This window comes from Cryptotermes secundus, unplaced genomic scaffold (genome assembly GCF_002891405.2).
Source record: "Cryptotermes secundus unplaced genomic scaffold, Csec_1.0 scaffold968, whole genome shotgun sequence".
NCBI classification, from domain to species: domain Eukaryota; kingdom Metazoa; phylum Arthropoda; class Insecta; order Blattodea; family Kalotermitidae; genus Cryptotermes; species Cryptotermes secundus.
In genome coordinates, this window is record NW_019719376.1 from 1,437,373 (window position 1) to 1,456,323 (window position 18,951).

The following is an 18,951-nucleotide window of genomic DNA, read 5'->3' on the forward strand; positions in this document are numbered from 1 at the left end:
GGGGGGGAAAGACACGTACTCTGTTGCGTCTCTTAGGAAAGCTAACCTCAGTAACTGGACTGGACTGAGGTTAGCTCTTTCTAAGGGACCCAGCAAAGCAATTGTCTCCCCACTCACCTGAGGACGGAAACAGATCCGGATTCCGAAACGTTGTGTTTCCTAGATTCTAGAATACCGGACGATAAAGAAAGTCAAAAAGCTATGTAATTCTGGGTACCTAAGAGCAGTAATTGATATCTAAAAATGAAACTTCAGGAACAAACAAATAAAAATGAAGAAAGTAAATGAAAAACAAAAATACAAGGAAATAAGAAAGACACAACTTCATTCTGAACAGATTTTTTGTGTTCATGTGAGGGTATGACGCCGTGCATTCTTGTAGGTAGCTAACCAGCGTTTCGAAGAAAACTACTGCCTGCTAACACGAAGCTGCATGTAGTGCGTTCATCCAAAACGTTGCTAACTTCCTACAAAACTTCACGGAGTGACAGAGACAGTTGACTAAAGCGACAGTGCTTTTGATTTGTATACAGGTAGTGCCGGCTTCGAATCTTGGCCCGAACATCCACTATCCTGAGGTCTCGTCTGGCCTTTTTTTTAGCTCCTCCAAATATCATACGAGATCCAAAGCCTTTGGCTACTATGACCACAGTTCTGGACGGACTGTAACAAATCCAAGAGAGAGGCAGCGGAACATACCCAAGGGCTTTACATACTACTCCTACTGCACATGTTTTTGCGCAGGTGTTGGCGCGCCTGAAGTCGCTGTACGGAGATGTGTACACGGAGCAGAACCTGATGCTCAGCGGTTCCCACACCCACTCCACACCGGGCGGCTACATGCAGAACCTGCTCTTCGACCTATCGGTACTTGGCTTCGTGCGCCAAACCTTCATGGCACTTTTGTCAGGAATCGTCATAGTAAGTGGCATTCTATATCACAAGAAAAAGTGTATCGTAATGGAAATCCTCAAGCACTGAGTGCAGATGTTCTCGGGAACAAATTTTGTGATTAAGAAAGCAGTCTTTTGGGATGTTGCGCCGTGTATCTATTGTGTTAACCGACGTTTCGAAGTAACGTATCGCCTCCATTTTCAGGGTAGAAGAAAAAAATCCGCGAGCGGAGAACCCGCATGAGCATGTGCTAACAGACTAAGTCCAGTCGAGTAAACGCAGGTGAAGATGGAGGCGATACGTTCCTACGAAACGTCGGTTAGCACAATATATATACACGGCGCCACATCCCAGAAGACTGCTTTCTTCATAGTCACCGCCGTGAAAACCTGAAATCATGCAAATTTTATTATATTTGTCTGGTTCATTATCATTAACAAAACAGCCCCTTTTGGGGTCATAGCCTTCCTCAGAAGCTTCTGTCAGATTTGTCTGTTGCTGGCTAGGGTTTTGCAGCTTTCCCCCCCAGAGCTTTAGCATCATTGTAACACCTCGTCCAGGCCTGTATCACGATAAGACATTCCATGTGCCTATTTTAAAGTCCATATTTAGTTTGCCAAGTTGTTGTGAAACAGACCGTCTGGTTTTCACTTCCATTGAATTCGCAACAATATTTTCTTTTTACGGAGCGAGGTCGTCAGCCTTACGTCCAACTTCCGCCCCACCTGAGGGAACAGGTCAGTGTATTTATGTGCCCCAGTCACAGGGTAGCCCAGTTATACCCCCAGGTACCTTTGCCTACGACTCGCAGGGTTACGGTAGAGGAATTCTACTCCTTCTCCACACGGAATCTTTGTGTGGACACAGTCGGAAAGAATGTCAACCAACATCGTCATCTTCAGCGGCAAAATGATCCTGAGGTATGAATAATACGGTCTTCTGCACTCTAACGCCGTGTGTTTCGGAGAGGGCCCGACTTTTCCAATGAATACACATATATCAGCTCCACTTTAGGGTCAAACAGTAAGCCAAGCGAGGAATTAGCAGAACCAGGCCGAAAGTTGCGGTTTCTCCGAAATACACGGTGTTATAACCCCGAAGTTCTTGGCCTTCGTAGTCACGGCCGTGAGAACCTCAGTGCGCAGAATACTGGAGTGTCCGAGTTTATTCCTAGCGATTATAGCAGTAACTAATGAATAACAGCTTAGTGTGGGGATATGGGGTAGAAGCAGCACGCAATAATTTTAAAATGTTCTTTACAATACGTTAACTTGTCAAAAACAGAGAGGTTATTTCTGGCGAATGTTACGTAATGGAAATCACAGAGTTCTATAATAATTAACACATAAGTTACGGTAATCTCTTCAATTATTGAAGACTTTAAAGCGAAGCAGCCACCACACGCTCGTTTGAGGATTCCTGTTTATTTTTGCATTTTATCGCTCTGTGTCTGAAGACAACAATAAAATCTGAGAGAACTCACATATGAAACACTTTTGACTTCCGCGATATTTCTGAAAACATTTTTGCATATACGTAAGTTGAACGATAAACGGGAAAGTGCTTGCAAGGTAAAGTAAAGCAATTCCTGTAACAGGCCGTGGATGCCTATAGGGTTGTGAGACATCGAGCCTCCCATATTATCTGGACAATCGACTCACAGATTGCGATGAGGCTGTCAGCCTCACGCGCCATCCACCCTTTACCCTCACGAAGAATCCTGGTACTCCTGTTAGAGGCTGAGTCCATCCCAGGGCCATAATGCGGCTGGAAGGATTAGGTCAATTGAAAAATCCAAGGACCTCATCAGGAGTCGAACCCGCGATCTTTCGGCATGTAACACACTGCTTCAACCCACTACACTACCACATGCCCTCTGGAAAGTGCCTGTAACAAATAATTCTCGCTTTCAGCAGCTTCTATTACAGACTCCATTCTAATGGTCTCGTGTGTCATTTCGACGTAATGTATTAAGATAATTTCGATTTGAACAGCCCGTAAATCGACCGAAATTTAGTTTAGAATGGGCCGAATCTCTCTACACCAGACACGTGAACTTAGTCCCACGCCATACCAGATGCGACAAACACTCAGCTGACTGGAATAATCGATATTTTTAATTTTCATCAGAAATCGAGATATCACGAATTCTGATGTGAGTTTTATACATAGAGCTTATTAGTCATGCGTGCAGGGCTGTAATGCAAACTCGCGAATAGGAGCCTATTTTAACGCCAGCTGTGAGAAATAAAATTGAAATACAGTAGATATATATATATATATTTTGATTTCACTTTTTTTTATGATAACCGTACGATTTGAGTAAACTGGACAGCAGTGAACACGGTTATCGTAACGTTCGATTTGGTACCGAAAATTCTCATACTTAGATGGAGCCACTGCCTGGCGTAAAGTGCAAATGGAGTCGGCGAATGGCGACGGTACTGATAGTAGTATTGGAGCCTACTGCCTGCGTATGATAGATAGGACATAAGCTCAGTATTATACATTTTAAGATGTTGCGAAGGGCCGCGCCATAGCTCAAGCGGTTAGTCGCTGGCTTCTCATCGCGGCGGCCCGGGTTCGATCCCGGGTCTGGTCAAGTGGGATTTGTGGTGGACAAAGTGGCGCTGGGGGAGGTTTTCTCCGAGTACTTCGGTTTCCCCTGCCAATCTTCATTCCACAAATTGCTCCATAATCACCCTCACCTATCATCTGGGGCTGGTACAATAGGCCAGAAGTGGCCGCAGTACAAGGGACTTAGTCCCACCCCACTAGCAATAAAAAAAAGATGTTATGATGTTCGAAAAAGAAAGAAAGGAGAAGATGTAAGAAGGTAGAAAGGTGAAGAATGCATGGAAATGGCAGCATGCAAAGATTTCTTGCGTTTTCCCCAAGTTCCCGTTCCAGCACCCCGGAACTACCTGTAACTGCATTCCCTTTCTTTGCAGTCACCGTGTTATATCAACTCTGTATTTGGAACACCGTTCCGCGTTTATCAGTTGATGTCCAGTGGACCTGTTTTGTACCCTTGCACGCAGATGACATTAGAACGACTCGTAGCCGTCCAAGACGTGGGGGCCTTCCCAAAATGATGTCTGGTATATGAAGCTGTGGAAAGCGCAGGATTCTTCTGCATAGACTACCCGCTTGTCACTAGAGATGGAGAAGTTGCCGGACAAGAAATGGGATAACGTGTTGCGTGAGAGATACTTGGATCATTGCAGTATTCAGTTAATGTTAACTTGTTTAAACAATTATGTATTTCAGAATACTGTTACAAATTTATAATTAAACGTCTGTTTATCCACATTCCGTCAATAATGCAACAGTTGTTTATTCACCATTTAATACTTAACACAACATGTTTCGGCCATAGATGGACATCTTCAGGTGTCTTAATGCATCCAAACCGTTGCACAGCTCCGATGTTTGGATTCGTTAAGAAACCCGAAGATGGACATCTATGGCCGAAACATGTTGTGTTAAGTGTTAAATGGTGAATAGACAATTGTTGCATTATTCACGGACTGTGGAAACATTGATTGTTTAAACAAACCTCCATAAGCCCACATTCATTAGATGTATTTAGAAGATGTTGAACATTATTTAAAATGCGACACCAGTTAGTCATGAGGTTGCGACCGGGGCATCCTACATGATATTATCGCCCCTGGGGGTTGCTTCTGAGCTTCCCCATTCCCACCCCTCCACATGGGTTGGTCAGACCGTTTTAGAGTGTTGAGCACGAAAGCTTGCGGCACCTTATCGGTACTCTAGGAAGATAGCTCAAGTAGCCGAAGCTACCCCCATAGGAGTGCTCTCTCGCATTCGTCCTGGGTACCTCGTATTGAAACCCAAGAGTCATTATGCCACCGCATGGGAGGCTCCGGTCACATAGCCATTGCCCTTTATGGGAACTTAGCCGCCACTCCCAGTTGGTCATACTAATCCAGATCCCGAGACTGTCGTTGCCCGGCGGGACCACGAGGTGTCCCAAATCTGTGTCCCAACGTATGCCTGGTCTATGATACGTCCCCACCGAAGACACAGCCGTGGTTCAGTCATCCTCCCCGAGGATGGCGTCATATTAATATGAATATTAATTGACCTCGTAATAGCAGTGCGAAACTGCTTTTCTGTCTGAGGAGAGAAGATATGTTCGGTACTTCGGAAAGAAGGGGTACGAGGCAACGTAGTTGGTTGAGGAACCATGCTACATGCCGCAAGGTCGTGGGTTCGAGTCCCGATGAGGTGGATATTTTTTCAATCTAATCCTTCCAGCCGCACTATGGCCCTGGAGTCGACTCATCCTCTAACAGAAATGAGTACCAGGAATCTTTCTGCGGCCTAAAGGGCGGCCGGCGCTTGAAGCTGACAACCTTACCGCCATTTTGAGCCGATTATCAAGAAGCTGTGGTAGCCTCAACCTCTCACAACCCTATGGGCCTCCACGGCCTGTTACAGGGACAATTTTACCTTTACCTTTACTGCGAAAATAACACGAGTGTTTGGACGGATTAACAGATTAACCGAGAAACTGTGAGATATAACTCGAAGCTTGGTTACTTTTACTCCCAGCATTGTGCTCTTAGGCTGATGAAATGAAGAAGAATGAGGTAGGTGGGGCACATGAATAAGAAATGGGCACAATATTTTAGTTGGGAAACCTTAGAGGAGGAGAAGCCTTGGAATACTGAGAAACGAATGAAATATAAGCCCGACATTAGAATGCATTTTAGAGGAATAAGGTGACTAAATGCGCAATTAATTGAAATAGCTCAGGCTATATCCTGTGACGGGCTTTAGTAGTGACTGTGATGAAGCTACATAACAACAGGGGATTCCTTGACAGGCTGAATAATTCATGCGTGCCACGGTGTTGGGTAATACTGTCTTGACACGAAGGTTATGTTTGTGTTCCCAGAGTATACGGCGAGCTCACGAGTCAATGAGCAGCGGGAGGGTGTACGTGACGCAAGGGGAGTTGGTGGGTGTGAACATCAACAGGAGTCCAACAGCATACCTGGCTAATCCGGCCGCTGAACGTGCTAAGTACGTCACATCAACAAGAGACCACTCACTTGCGTGCGATATTACGTCACATTTTCTGTGACGTCACTTTAAAATGGCATACCTTTCCAAAAAAATTGCAGTAAGTTTACTTAGAAGAAAATAAACTGCGATTATTTGGAAGTTATATGCTCAGACAGTTGTTTTAAACCAAAAGACATCACGTGAGTGAAGAATAAAAGATGCGTGGAAATGTAGTGACATATAACTTCACCTAGTATAGTTAGTTTCCCATAACGGTCTTCTGAATTATGATACTGCGTTGTGCTCTGGTAGGTGGATATCAGCGTTTCCGAGGAATATACTTCCCCGAAGATGGAGAAAGCATGTTCCTTAGGAATGACAGTACTAACTTGAGGGACTACATAATATGTCATAACCCAGAATAGCACACCACAAATCTTCAGTTTTACACAGTATACCTAGGATTATTATATCAGTTAGGTCACAACCTCCTACTGGGGTTGGACGTCCATCTCGGATGGGAGAACCTATTGGATAGTGGCCGCTTCTAGCCTGAGGCAGTCAATATGTAAGGGGGCCCATACACGTACGAGTCTGGCTCGCGAGTTCGACTCGGCTCGGATTCCAATGAGCCAAACTCGTCCGTGTGTGGGTCGTCACGCCCATACGTGTGTGGTAAAAATAACCCCAGCCCGGCTCCTCGCCGAGCCGGACTCGCGAGCCAGACTCGTACGTGTATGGGCCGACTAACTGAGAATGTTGTCACATGCAGGGGGTACGCGTGGCGAACATAACGGGTTCTAGACCGGATGACTGGCTTTACTGGTACTTCGGTCACAGTCACTCCTAATTACAATTAGTACAGCGCTGTCGCTGATTTACACAATTTACAATTCACCGTTACACACGCACTAAGATTCTCAGTCTTCACTACTCGTAATCTGGTAACAGAATTAAAACAGTCTCACTGTGACTAAATCTTCTAATCACACGCTATGTCTTCACAGGCCGAATTCTAATTCAACTACGACACCCCGTTGCTATCTCCTACGGTCAACTGAACTAAATTCCCATTTCCATTCTCGGCACGGACCACGCACAGAAAACACATGTCACGTGATCGCTACCCAGCCACTCTATTGGCGTGCTGGCCGCTGCCTAGCAACGGTCTCGACACGGACCTGAGAAAACACGTCACACGACTGTTGCCTACTGTTGTGTGAAGCCACCGCGGACACAGAACACCGCTCCAGTACTGTTGGCCGCGTGTGTGCCTCGGGCATTGCCTAGTAATGGATTTACATGTCACGATATTATTAATGTTGTCGACAGAACTTAATGCCAGTCGTAAAGATGAAACCTAATGAAATAACACCAACGAATAAGGCAGCTTTACCTTAAGAAGGTGATTTCAACGTTATCGAAAACATTTTATTAATGCTACGTCTAAGCTGGTACGTTTCCCAAGGAACAACGACACATCAACGGCAGCAGTGATTTCCAAGTTATGTGAAACGACAAAGACAGACATACAAACCCATACCCAAGTGTAATATTTTATTAATGTGTAAACCCTTAATATATGATTTTCGACTGAGCTAAACAGAGAGGCGAGACGAGAAGACAAACTCCTGCAGAGTAACGCAAAACTTAGCTAAGCCACAAGGCTGCCACTACGTTGCAGGGGTGGAAGGATAAAGCTCCGCTTGCGACCAAGAAGCTTAACAGCATGCAACACTAATGCGCTCATAAGTAAGGTTCATACTTCTCATCCCAGGTTCATTATACACTTACTTCGATGTCTAACAACACGCAGATTGACTATGTCAGTGGTTGTTAGCCTTCCCTGGCACAACAGCAGTGAGCCGTTCGCCAATAGGCATAGTCATCTCACACTTCGCAGCACACACAGTCGTGCAATTCTTACTGACAATTCTAAAGATGTTTATTTAAGACAGATTAATTAACGCCTTTTCGTGATTATTGAAAGTGAAGAGATGTAATAGACGAAATAGGCGATACCAAGTACTTAGTGGCCGCAAGGTAACGAAACGGAAACTTCGTTAGTTGCCAAACAGAATAATTTCGGTTCAACAGAATTCGTGGACTGTCAGTGGCCCACATACACCTGGTTGAGAAACATAAGACTGCACAATCGCAGGTAGTCTCATGGGACGTAATTCTAAAAACGTTGCAATCGGTCGTAGCCACTGAAAATTTCCATAATACTCTCACGTGTGTGAGTGTGACTGTAGACGGGGACTGGATTGGTGATTGGATTTATTGAACACTTATACACAGTTCGTAACTGTAAGTAACTACTCGTTCAACGGCCTCACTGGTTTACACACTCTAAAGATCACTGTAGCAGCACACGTAAAGTCTTCCATCTCTTCACTAAACGTTACTGGTAGCGGATCTTAACAATGCCCTTTGCTAACGTCCTTATCGGATGCGAATATCCCACAAATGAACTAAACTCACAGTCAGAGTTACTTTACGACTGGCGGTTTACCGCCAATCAGTTCATCTTGACGACAAGTCCCTCGAGACTCACGATCAGTATTTTTTTTTCAACTTGACATTTGCCGTCATAGTCCTTATGTAACATCCTCTGTGATGAGAGGATGGGTCTGTCGTTTACAATTGCTGCTGGTCCCCGCCAGAGCAGTCATTCTCATGTCTGAATCCCGCGGGACTCATGACCACAGTTTACTGTCTCAGATTCCAGATTCTCCCAACTTGGAGGGCCAGGTCCCCGTATTTGTATCCCGCAGAAACAGGGTGACCTGGTTACACCCTCAGGCACAGGGTTACATTTTAGTCGCCGCCTACGACTGGCTCCGATCTATAAAACCGAGATTAACGGCCTTGGGGATTCATTGCGCCGACCACGCGACACCCTCTATCCGCTAAAGTTGGCACTAACTTCGCCGACAAGCGGCGGTCGCTCGGTGGGTATGGTTCGCTTGCGGACTGAAACCACGGAGTTAGTTTAGTTGGTTCTTACGACTCGCAGGTCTGCGGTGTAGGTATTCGATCCCTCCTCCACAGGGAGTGAACACACAACTGACTAAACTCAAAGTTATGTTACGACCGACGATCAGTCGACCAGTCTTAGGACCAGATTTTTATTTCTGTCTAACATTAGCTTTTTTGTTGATGTGGGGCGACCTCTCTGGCGAGAGGACGGGTCTGTCCTTTACATTTTACTTGTTATTACATAAGTGTATACTCAGTATACACGTATACAAGGCCCCTTTCAGTCCAGGCTCAGTACAAACAGATCTTTAGTTGCTCCCGTCTGTGCAATCTACTGGCTATTTTGCTTCGTGAGTTTTAAGACAATTTTGGTAATGGTCACCATATTGCCCTCCTGTGACACGGCACCACAATTTGCTGTACTGCAGTTACTGCTGTCAACATATTGTCTTGAGGCAAATTGTTTTCATCTGGAGCCCAAACTGACTGACCTGTTGTCTGTTCTTGGTGTAAGGCTGCAGGGACCCTCGGTTCCGTTGTGGATGGACCTGGCATATCTGAGGTCACTGCTGTTGCTCTGTGCCACCTCGGAAGAGTGGAACATTTGAAGTAACAGAAGTGGAGGGGTGTACACCAGGGAAATGCTCTCCTATGGACTTTTGGAAGATAATCAGTATTTAAGAAAGAAAGTAAATATAACTGATATCAACATGAACAAGAATTTCTGGGAAGAACTAACTGCCTACTTTCCTGTGTGTGTGTGAAGGATAAGAGGTAGGGGGGGAGGGAGTGAGAGACACTACGTTGGGGGGGGGGGCGTAAGAAACTATATCTCCAATTTAGAAGGTTCTCAGGCAGTGCCCACTTGTTCTTTTGGTGTAGGTAGAGCATATAATCGGATTTTTTAAATATATTTTTATGACGCTGGAAGGGGTGTATTATAGTAAAATTTTTAGCCAACTTTGGGAGGGCTATATTAAGGCGAAATTTTGATGTTATCAATGGGAGGGCTGCATGTGAGGCATGCAGTGCAACGTGGAATTTGGGTATCAACTCAGCACTTGCTCTAGGACCGAGGAAAACCGCCACTTCGGAGAGCCGCCGCGGACACTCCTGAAGTAGAGAGGTTTGAAGAGAACACCCCGTTGTATTCTTGGGTGTTCCTTGCGACTTTTCTGCATTTCCTCTCCCGCGTATCTGCAGCCCCGATAATTGACTAACTAAACTCTAAACTTGTTCCGTTTATAACTCCTTGGCATGGACCGTGTAGAAAACACCGCTCATTGTTGTAGTTCAATCGTTTCTGTAGGCGTGTTTGTTTTCCAAGCCGTTACTCAGCCACGGCTGCCGTATATTAGCTTATTCCGCGGTCGTTGTGTAGCAGAGGGCGTTGTTTATAGTCATTACTAAGCAACGGGTCTACACGTTACAATATTATACAGTTCCTCGTTATGTAACGATGAGGTAACAACAGCGAAGATTTCGTTATGTATTCTATCCTGATATATTTGTCTGAAACTAATGAGAGGGAACTTCAGTTCGTTGTGCGGTGCTTCACGAGACATTCGAACAGGGAAGGCATGTTACAAGCGTGGTAACCCACTCAGTTATTGGGACATGTTCTATATTGCTGATGTTAATTTCAAAGTATAGATTGTCTCTATCAGTTTTCTTTTCTTTGGCACTACAGCCCCAGTGGGCCTAGCCCTACCTCCATGAACTTCTCCGTTCACTTCGGTTTTTCTAGATCTTACACATTCGGTAGGACTCCTTGGGCGGGTGATCAGCTCGTCGCAAGGCCTCTACCTGCACACAAATGCAGACAAAAGCACACACACAAACTAAACATCCATGCCCTGAGTGGGATTCGAACCCACGATCCCGGTTTCCAAGCGAGCGAAGACAGTACATGCCTTAGACCGCTCGGCTACCGTGACCGGCCCTCTATCAGTTTAGGCCCTAATAATTTTATCCAATAAAACAATAAACGATAAACATTAAAATAATATCATAAACACAGCAAACAATTCAGAACATCGCCTCAGTTTGACGAATAATCGAATGGTCAATCAGCGGGTTGTGCCAAGATTCGAACCGGCAGCTTCAGAGCACAAGTCACAGCGTTACTAAAACAGGTAAAGATATCCCTGTAACAGGCCTGGAGGCCCACTGGGTTGTGAGATGTGGAGGCTCCCACATTATCTGGACAATCGGCTCATAGATGACGGTAAGGTCGTCAGCCTACTAAATCTAAATTATATATACAGGGTGTTTCACGACTTTAGGGCATAACTGCAGGAGGTGATTTTCTAGGACTTTGTGATAAAAAAAGTTCATATAAACATGTGTCCGATTTTGGACGGTTACGGAGTTAGACCGTTTTAAACCCAGAATAGAAGGTAACGATTACTGACAATAAACGGAACAAAATAATAAACCAGCATAATACATGATACATTTAAAGTATGAATGTAAAGCTAACTTCGTGAAATTATCTTTAATTTGAATTTATTGGTGCTTAAAGCTAATTTTCGAAAATGCCACCGCCGGCCGCAACACAGGCTGCCGCTCGGTTGTGAACCGCGCCGGACATACCAACCCACCATGTCTTAGGTGCCTCTCAAGTGTCGAGATAACGAGATCCCTCTGTCTGTAGCTGGCTAAAATAGCTACCCGCCAGCTGACAGACGCGGTTCACTGGAGGGCGTGTACGGGAATGAAAAAACGGCCATAACTCCGTAACCGTCCAAAATCGGACACATGTTTATATGAACGTTTTTGATCACAAAGACCTAAAAAAACATCTCCTGCAGTTATGCCCTAAAGTCGTGAAACACCCTGTATATATGTATAGGATTCTTAGCGTCTGGAAATTCGGGAGGCACTTCTTAGAATATTAGTTTTGCATACTGTTTAGAGCTTTCTAACTTGACGGGGGCTCTTTCCCCCAAGGGTGAAGCGGCTGGGGCGTGAAGCTGACCACTCACCTCCAGCTAATGCCGAGGTCATGAATACGTTGAGCAATACATAAATAGACTACCCTAGACGTCTTCATGGCCTTTACTTCTTAGATTTGCAGGTAGAGACAGACGTTACCGATCGGTGGCTTTCTTCGTCTCACACGCCCGCATTACAGGACAGTTCCGTTAGACGCGGCGAAGTCTTCTTGTCAGTGTTCACATGTGATACTGCGAAACCATAACAGCCGTATGCATGTGTGTGGACATCCTTGCCGGCCCCCCAAGGCGGAACCACTACATCCATAGGTTATTTAACAACGCATTTCATACGCACAGGTTAGGATACATGTCGTCGAATGGAAAGGGAGGTGATCATATGAAGAAGGACAGCAATCATATTATAGTTCACTTAACTATTCCAAAATTTGCCAATCCCCGTGCCCGTGCGGTCTGAAGCATGAATTTTCTTCGCCCGTTCCAAACGCAGGGATAGTAGTTTCAGATTCCACTTGAGGCATGGATGTCTGTGTGCGTTTATTCTGTGCTTGTGCTGATCCCCCGTCCAAGGAATCCTACCGACTGTGTAAATGATCAAGAAAGCGAAAAAGCAGCCAAGGCCCAACAGAGGGCTGTAGAGCCATAAATAAATGAATTCCAGAATTTGTTTCTAGAAGCTGGGGAAAACGAAGAGAATTCTTAGTCAGTGTAGCAGATAAGCTCGCTGAAATTCGAACCAAGTACTTCACGAATACTATCCTAAAGAGTTAAGTAGGCCGCACACACAGTCGAGACACGGTGTCTGCGACATGACTCAAAGAAAGGAGCACAATTGAAACGAATGACATCAGCAGCATGACTCAGACCAGTGTGCGGCCGTTTTCATAATCTCATTCGTCTCAACTGTGCTCTTTTCTTTGCGTCATGTCGCAGACATCGTATCTTGACTGTTACGATACATGTCTTGACGCATGCCGGTGTGCGGCCTACCGTACCGTTACACCATTCTCCTTTGTTATTCATCAGAGCATAGCTTCTCTTTTCCAGTTCCCTACGTAAGCACAAACGCAATTTTAAACCACTCTGTAGATCAAGTAAACACGATATAGGCCTGTGGGCCTAGTATATGCGGCAGTCGGTAAAAGAGGCCTATTCATTTCCAGCATCAAACTATGTATAATTTGCATAGCTGTTACAATTTTATATCAGATGAAATATATTATCTAAAGCTTTCTGTTTCATGACTGACATAATATTTCACAGAATCACACAGATCGAAGAATTCCGAGAACTCGGTTTATGAAAGTTCGTGCCATGTACATACACCATAGACCTACAGCAAATAAATAAAATATTCTCTCTCTCGCACACACACACACACACACACACACATACACACACACACACACACATACACACACACACACACACATACACACACACACACACACACGCATGTGTTTCAGGACAATTATTTGCTCGTTTTCAAGGAGTGGAAAATTTTATATTGACTCAGTATTTTTGTTTTAACAGTTGTTCGTCGAGGTTTTCCTATTGCGCGTGCTGTTTTATAACAAAGGCAGTAAAGTTAATTTCTGTTAAGAGCTGCTTTTAAAGCACAGGCATTTCACAATGAAACAGGAGAGATTTTAGATATCTACCAGTTGATTTTGTTTGAGTATAAAGTGTTCATTTGTTTATTTATTGTGATGTCTGATAGTAGAAATTCGATGTGCTTGACCCCCTCTGTTACGGTGCCACACAGCTCTCGCCTGGCTAATGGGAAAGCTTCACAGTCAAGTTCTATCGCTCTAAAGGGTTCTGACAATGGCTCATAACATTCGGGATCACTGGGGTTTTGGGCTTCGTCTATCGTCAGCTATTCTAAAGAACACGGCGTTTCAGAAACTGGATCTGTTTCTATTCTTTAGAATAGCGGACGATGGGCAAAGTCCAAAAAGCTGAAGAGTACAAATTACAAAACTCATTATTAAAATTTCATGATAGAAAAAATTTAAGTCGTATTTTGCAGTTAAACAGTTGGGACCCTGCTTCGATTCTCGGCCCGGTAGCTGATTCAGTCTGTCTGTGTAAATACTGGGACATTACATCAACATCCCTTGCATTGCAGATATCCGTATGACGTAGATAAGACCATGGTGCAACTGAGGCTGGTACGGGACGACGGGAAACCTATAGGAGCCATCATCTGGTTCGCCGTTCATCCAACCAGCATGAACAATACCAACACTCTTGTGTCCAGCGACAATGTGGGGTATGCTGCCATTTTGTTTGAGCAGCGTATGAACCCAGGACAACTTATTGGCAAGGTAATGTCACCCTCGGAAATGGACCTCAGTGACTCAGAATGAGGTTCATATTTCAGTGGACATTCACGGAAGCTAGTAATCCTACTGCGAGAATACACATCAGATGAGAGTTCGTCATTACAGGGGTTTTGGACATTACCCTACGTCCGGTCTTCTAAAGAGCACGGCGTTTTGGAAACTAGAACTGTTTGCTTCGTCGGGTGAAGCGATGGGAGATACCTACTCTGTTTGGTCCGTTAGAGAGTGCCAGCCTGTCACTGGACCCAGTAATCCCGAGTGTTAGACAGAATCATCCGAACTCTTTACAATCTACAGTGATCACTGGCCGATGCGTAGGTTACAGCGAAATTTTTTAAAATAGACCATAAAGAAACTTGGTCGCAAGCGAGCAACTCTTGACTTCTCAACAAAGACCCTGAACCATGCTGATGTAATTATTTTTATTTGTGTCAGTTCTCACCTATATTTGCTCTTCCCGTTACTATCAGGCGCTTTATTAAATTTATTTTATTATCCGAACGCGAGAAATACTTAGTGGGGGATTCTGTGTTTCAGCTTTAGAGCAGAGTACCGAAAAGCTACCACTTATACGAGTATTGTTATTGTGTTGCTGGCAGTTGTTTCTTGAGAAACATAAGGAGTTGTAATGTTATATTAGAGCATCCTGTTGCATTGATGTGACCGCCTCTGTGGTCTAGTGGTCAGAGTTCCTGGCTACCGACCCAGAGATCCGGGTTCGATTCCCGGGCCTATTAGATTTTCTGAGAAGTGGGTCTGGAAGGGGTCCACTCAGCCTCGTGAGGATAATTGAGGAGCTATTTCAAGGAAGTAGCGGCTCCGGTCTAGAAAATCGAAATTAACGGCCGTGGGGATTCGTTGCGTTGACCACGCGACACGCTCTACCCGCTAAAGTTGGCACTAAACTTTGCCGACAAGCGGCGGTCGCTCGGTCGATATAGTTCGCTTGCGGACTAAACGCATATATTTTTTTGTTGGTGTATCACTCACTCAATCACCTCCGTGTTTAATGCAGCTTAAAACTGTTCACAGTTTCTCTTTAATTTAATATAACATTAAAATCACATTAATTGCTGCATGTTTCGGCCATACATGGCCATATTCATGCAACTGCTTCACTTTTTGCCACTGTCGCACTGCACTAGATCGTAAGTGTGTGTATTTCCATGCTGTTGCATATTTTTGATATAAGGAATATGCTCCCAACTAGTGAGAGCAAACACACGAAGGAGGCAAGCAAACACATTTTAGTGTGAACAGCGATATGGAACAGCATGGAAACACATTGACTTAACGACCTAATGCAGTGCGACAGCTTAAAAAACGAACAGTTGCCTGAAGATGGCCAAGTATGGTCAAACATGTATCAATAGATGCTATTTTAATGTAGGTTTATTTTTATTTATTTATTTATTAAGCAGTCAGAATGTACAATTCTATAAGCTAGTTTGCTGGCGTAAGAGCTGTGATGCTCTTTAATGACGTGACGAGTCCCTTCCCCAGTGGGAGGTTCCCCTTAGTTTTCCTTTAGGTCAGCTGGCCAGTGTCTTCGGAGTCTTCGATTGTGCTGCAGTTCAACGAGTGACTGTAGTATGTCGTTTGGGTGATTTGCTACTTTGTTGTGGTATGTGGTACTTTTTTTCTGATGACATCTTTGATGTATGGTATATTTCGATCTGTATGTAACGTTTGGTTGTTTACATACCAGGGTGCATTTGTTATAATTCGAAGTGTTTTGATTGGCTTCTCTGGATTATTGATATATTTGATTTGCTAGCGCAACCCCAGAGCTCAATTCCGTAAGCCCAGATTAGTTTGATTGTTGTCTTATAGAGCAGGACTTTGTTTTCTATGGATAGGTTGGATCTTCTTCCAATTAACCAGTTTAGCTCCTTGGTTTTTAAGTCTATCTGTTTGCGTTTCTTGATTACGTGGTCTTTCCAAGAGAGTCTGCTGTCCATCTGGATTCCGAGATATTTAACGCTTGGAGACTGTGGGATATTGTTATTGTTCAGTCTTACTTGTGGGCAATGCTCTCGCCTTAGCGTGAAGTTCACTTGGATAGTTTTAGTCTCGTTTATTTTAATTTTCCATTTGTGTAGCCATGCTTGTTTTTGGTTTAAGTGGTTTTGTAGAATACTGGTGGCCTTTGCTGGATCTGCATGGGTTGCTAGGATGACTGTATCATCTGCAAAGGTTCCTGTGGTGGTATCATCCGTTGGTAGGTCCGCCGTATAGAGAAGGTATAATAGCGGTCCTACTACATTGCCTTGCGGTACCCCAGATTTTGTAGTAAAGTTAATAGATATTGCTTGATTGATTCTTACTCTGGATTCCCTGTCGTTGATGTAGGACTTCATCAATTTGAAATAAGTGATGAGAAGATTCTGTTTAATTTTATATAATAGTCCTCTGTGCCAGACTTTATCAAAGGCGTAGGTTTAAATGAAAGAGAGACTGTGAACAGTTTTAAGTTGTGTTAAAGACGGAGTTGAATGAGTGAGGGAAGAGGAGTTGTCTTTATAACAAAAGACAAACCCATTTCAAGACTGTAGATAAAGAGTAAAGAGTAAGCACGCAGATTCAAAAGTGGTGCAAATACATTCTCGTGTACTATCGAACTTGACTAGAGTCTGCAGACCGCAGCCACCCGCTCACGTTGGGTCCTCGCTCGCGGATTGGAGCTGGAGAGACTGATTGGCTTGAGGTGGATTTCAGTTTATTGTCTTACAGTTTTTAAGTAAAGGTCCTGCAGTAATAATTTTTATTTATTTCCATCAGTACTACCTTCATTACTAAGTTCTCCATTTCTTAGTTTTCTAAGACTTTTTTGTCTCTCAGGGCCATCTTTTGCGACATTAATCCGGATTAGCAAGGGTTTGTTGTATTTAGGAAGACGGCGTCTACAAATTGTCGAGACCCAAAGAAAATCGTTGCAGAGATTTTCGAGAAATTCGCCATTCGATTTGTTTCAATTCTCGGAGCTGGAATTTTCATATTCGCCGGTCACCGACCTGTAACATGTAAACTGAACAAGAATAAAACCCGTCGATCCGCACAGGCGGTAACTAGGCCCACGCGCCTACATGCTCTTGTATTGAGGCAGACAGACTACGCGCACGCACACACAACACTTCTTTTCGTTCAGGGGGTCTCAAAACCAATAAAAGACGTCAAAATTTCTGGATCGACTTTCTCACGGTCAGAATACTTCCTCATATATATTACGAGCATGAGAAAGTAAAAATAGGCTGGAGTTTATGACCAGTCCCCATGAGTCTTCATAGCGTGGTGCCTAAAACACAGGCACAGACCCAATATATTCAGTCACGAGCTTTTTGACGACGGTGATGAAGATACAGTTTCATAACAGACGAGAATATCTTGATGACGTAAAGGTCAACATGTGAAGGATGTGAGGATCTGTTTTAATGCACTGTTTTATGAATACATCAGAAAACTGAACTGATCATGTACACATGCTACATTTTACAGGGTCCTTTCGTCGCCGCTTTCGCGGCCACCAACCTGGGGGACGTGTCGCCTAACGTCAGAGGGCCTCGGTGTCAGTTCAGTGGACGACCTTGCGATTTGCACAGCAGTACGTGCTCGGGAAGGAATGAATTTTGCATCGCTTCTGGTCCCGGCACGGACATGTTCGAAAGCACTCGGATGATAGCCGAAAAGCTATTCGGCAAGGCGTGGGTGAGTTACTGCATTTCGGCGGCTCCAGTGGTTTAATTTTTGTAATCATGTACCATTTACTTTCCACTAACCCCTTAGCTTACGTCAGCTTACTCCTGAGTCAGAGTAACTTTCGGTGTGTTTGAAAATCTATCTGAATATTATGACAGTCGGTGTCGTATCATCTTCGTAATTCTTCAAATCCTACCATCAAAGCACCAAAACCAGGTCATCCAGCCTGCTGAATTTCTTGCTGTGATTCTGTGCGTTCAGATATGCTTAATTGATTATAGGAACAAAGACAAGGCTGGAGAGAGCTGCCGGACGAGAAGGAGTTTCATAATTTATACTCGACACCAAATATTATAGACCCGGGGTAGCGCAGTCGGTGTAGCGACTGGCTACGGGCTGAACTGATGAGGAGTCAGAGTTCGAGTCCCGATGGGGATAAGAAATTTTACTCCTCCACGTCGTTGAGACCCACCCAGCCTACTATTCAATGGGTAGCGGGGGCTTTTTCCCCGGGGTTAAAGCGGTCGGGGCATGAAACTGACCACTCAACTCCATCTAGTACCGAGGTTAAGAAAACTTGGATCTATACATCCACCTCCCCATAAGCCTTCATGGCGTAGTGCTTAATAAGTTAAGCACAAGGAAAATTTTACCCTTTTTACCTTTTACCCCAAATATTCTAGGGTGTGTAGGGTAAACTTGAAGGGGTGGCATACATGGGATGTATGGTACATTCGAAATGCTACAGAATTTCAGTCGGAAACCCCGAAGGAATGAGGTAAGTAAAGAAAACGAGTAAAATGGATCCCAGAAGAAGAGGATGTGAGATGCTGAGGTTCCCACATTTTCTAGACAATCGGCTCACAGATGGCGGTGAGGTTGTTAGTCTTACGCGCTGTCCGCCCTTTACCCCCAGGGATATTCCTGGTACTAATTTCTGTTAGAGGCTGAGTCGACCCCAGGGCCATAGTGCAGCTGGAAGGATTAAGTAAATTGAAAAAGCCCACCTCATTCGGATTCGATTCCGCGACCTTCCT

At 44.4% G+C, this 18,951-nt stretch overlaps 1 protein-coding gene across 5 annotated transcripts in view; it reads left to right on the forward strand.

The window, feature by feature from the left end:
* The window catches only part of LOC111865867 (neutral ceramidase), a gene marked incomplete at its 3' end in the record, with an annotated part of 104,999 nt that extends 87,076 nt beyond the window's left edge, over nt 1-17,923 (forward strand). For all 5 annotated transcript variants that reach the window (XM_033752019.1, XM_033752016.1, XM_033752011.1 and 2 more), the window contains 4 exon segments: nt 745-921; nt 5,822-5,949; nt 14,002-14,200; nt 17,714-17,923. In XM_033752019.1, the coding sequence (XP_033607910.1) occupies nt 745-921; nt 5,822-5,949; nt 14,002-14,200; nt 17,714-17,923 (714 nt within the window).
* Nucleotides 17,924-18,951: the final 1,028 nt, after the last annotated feature.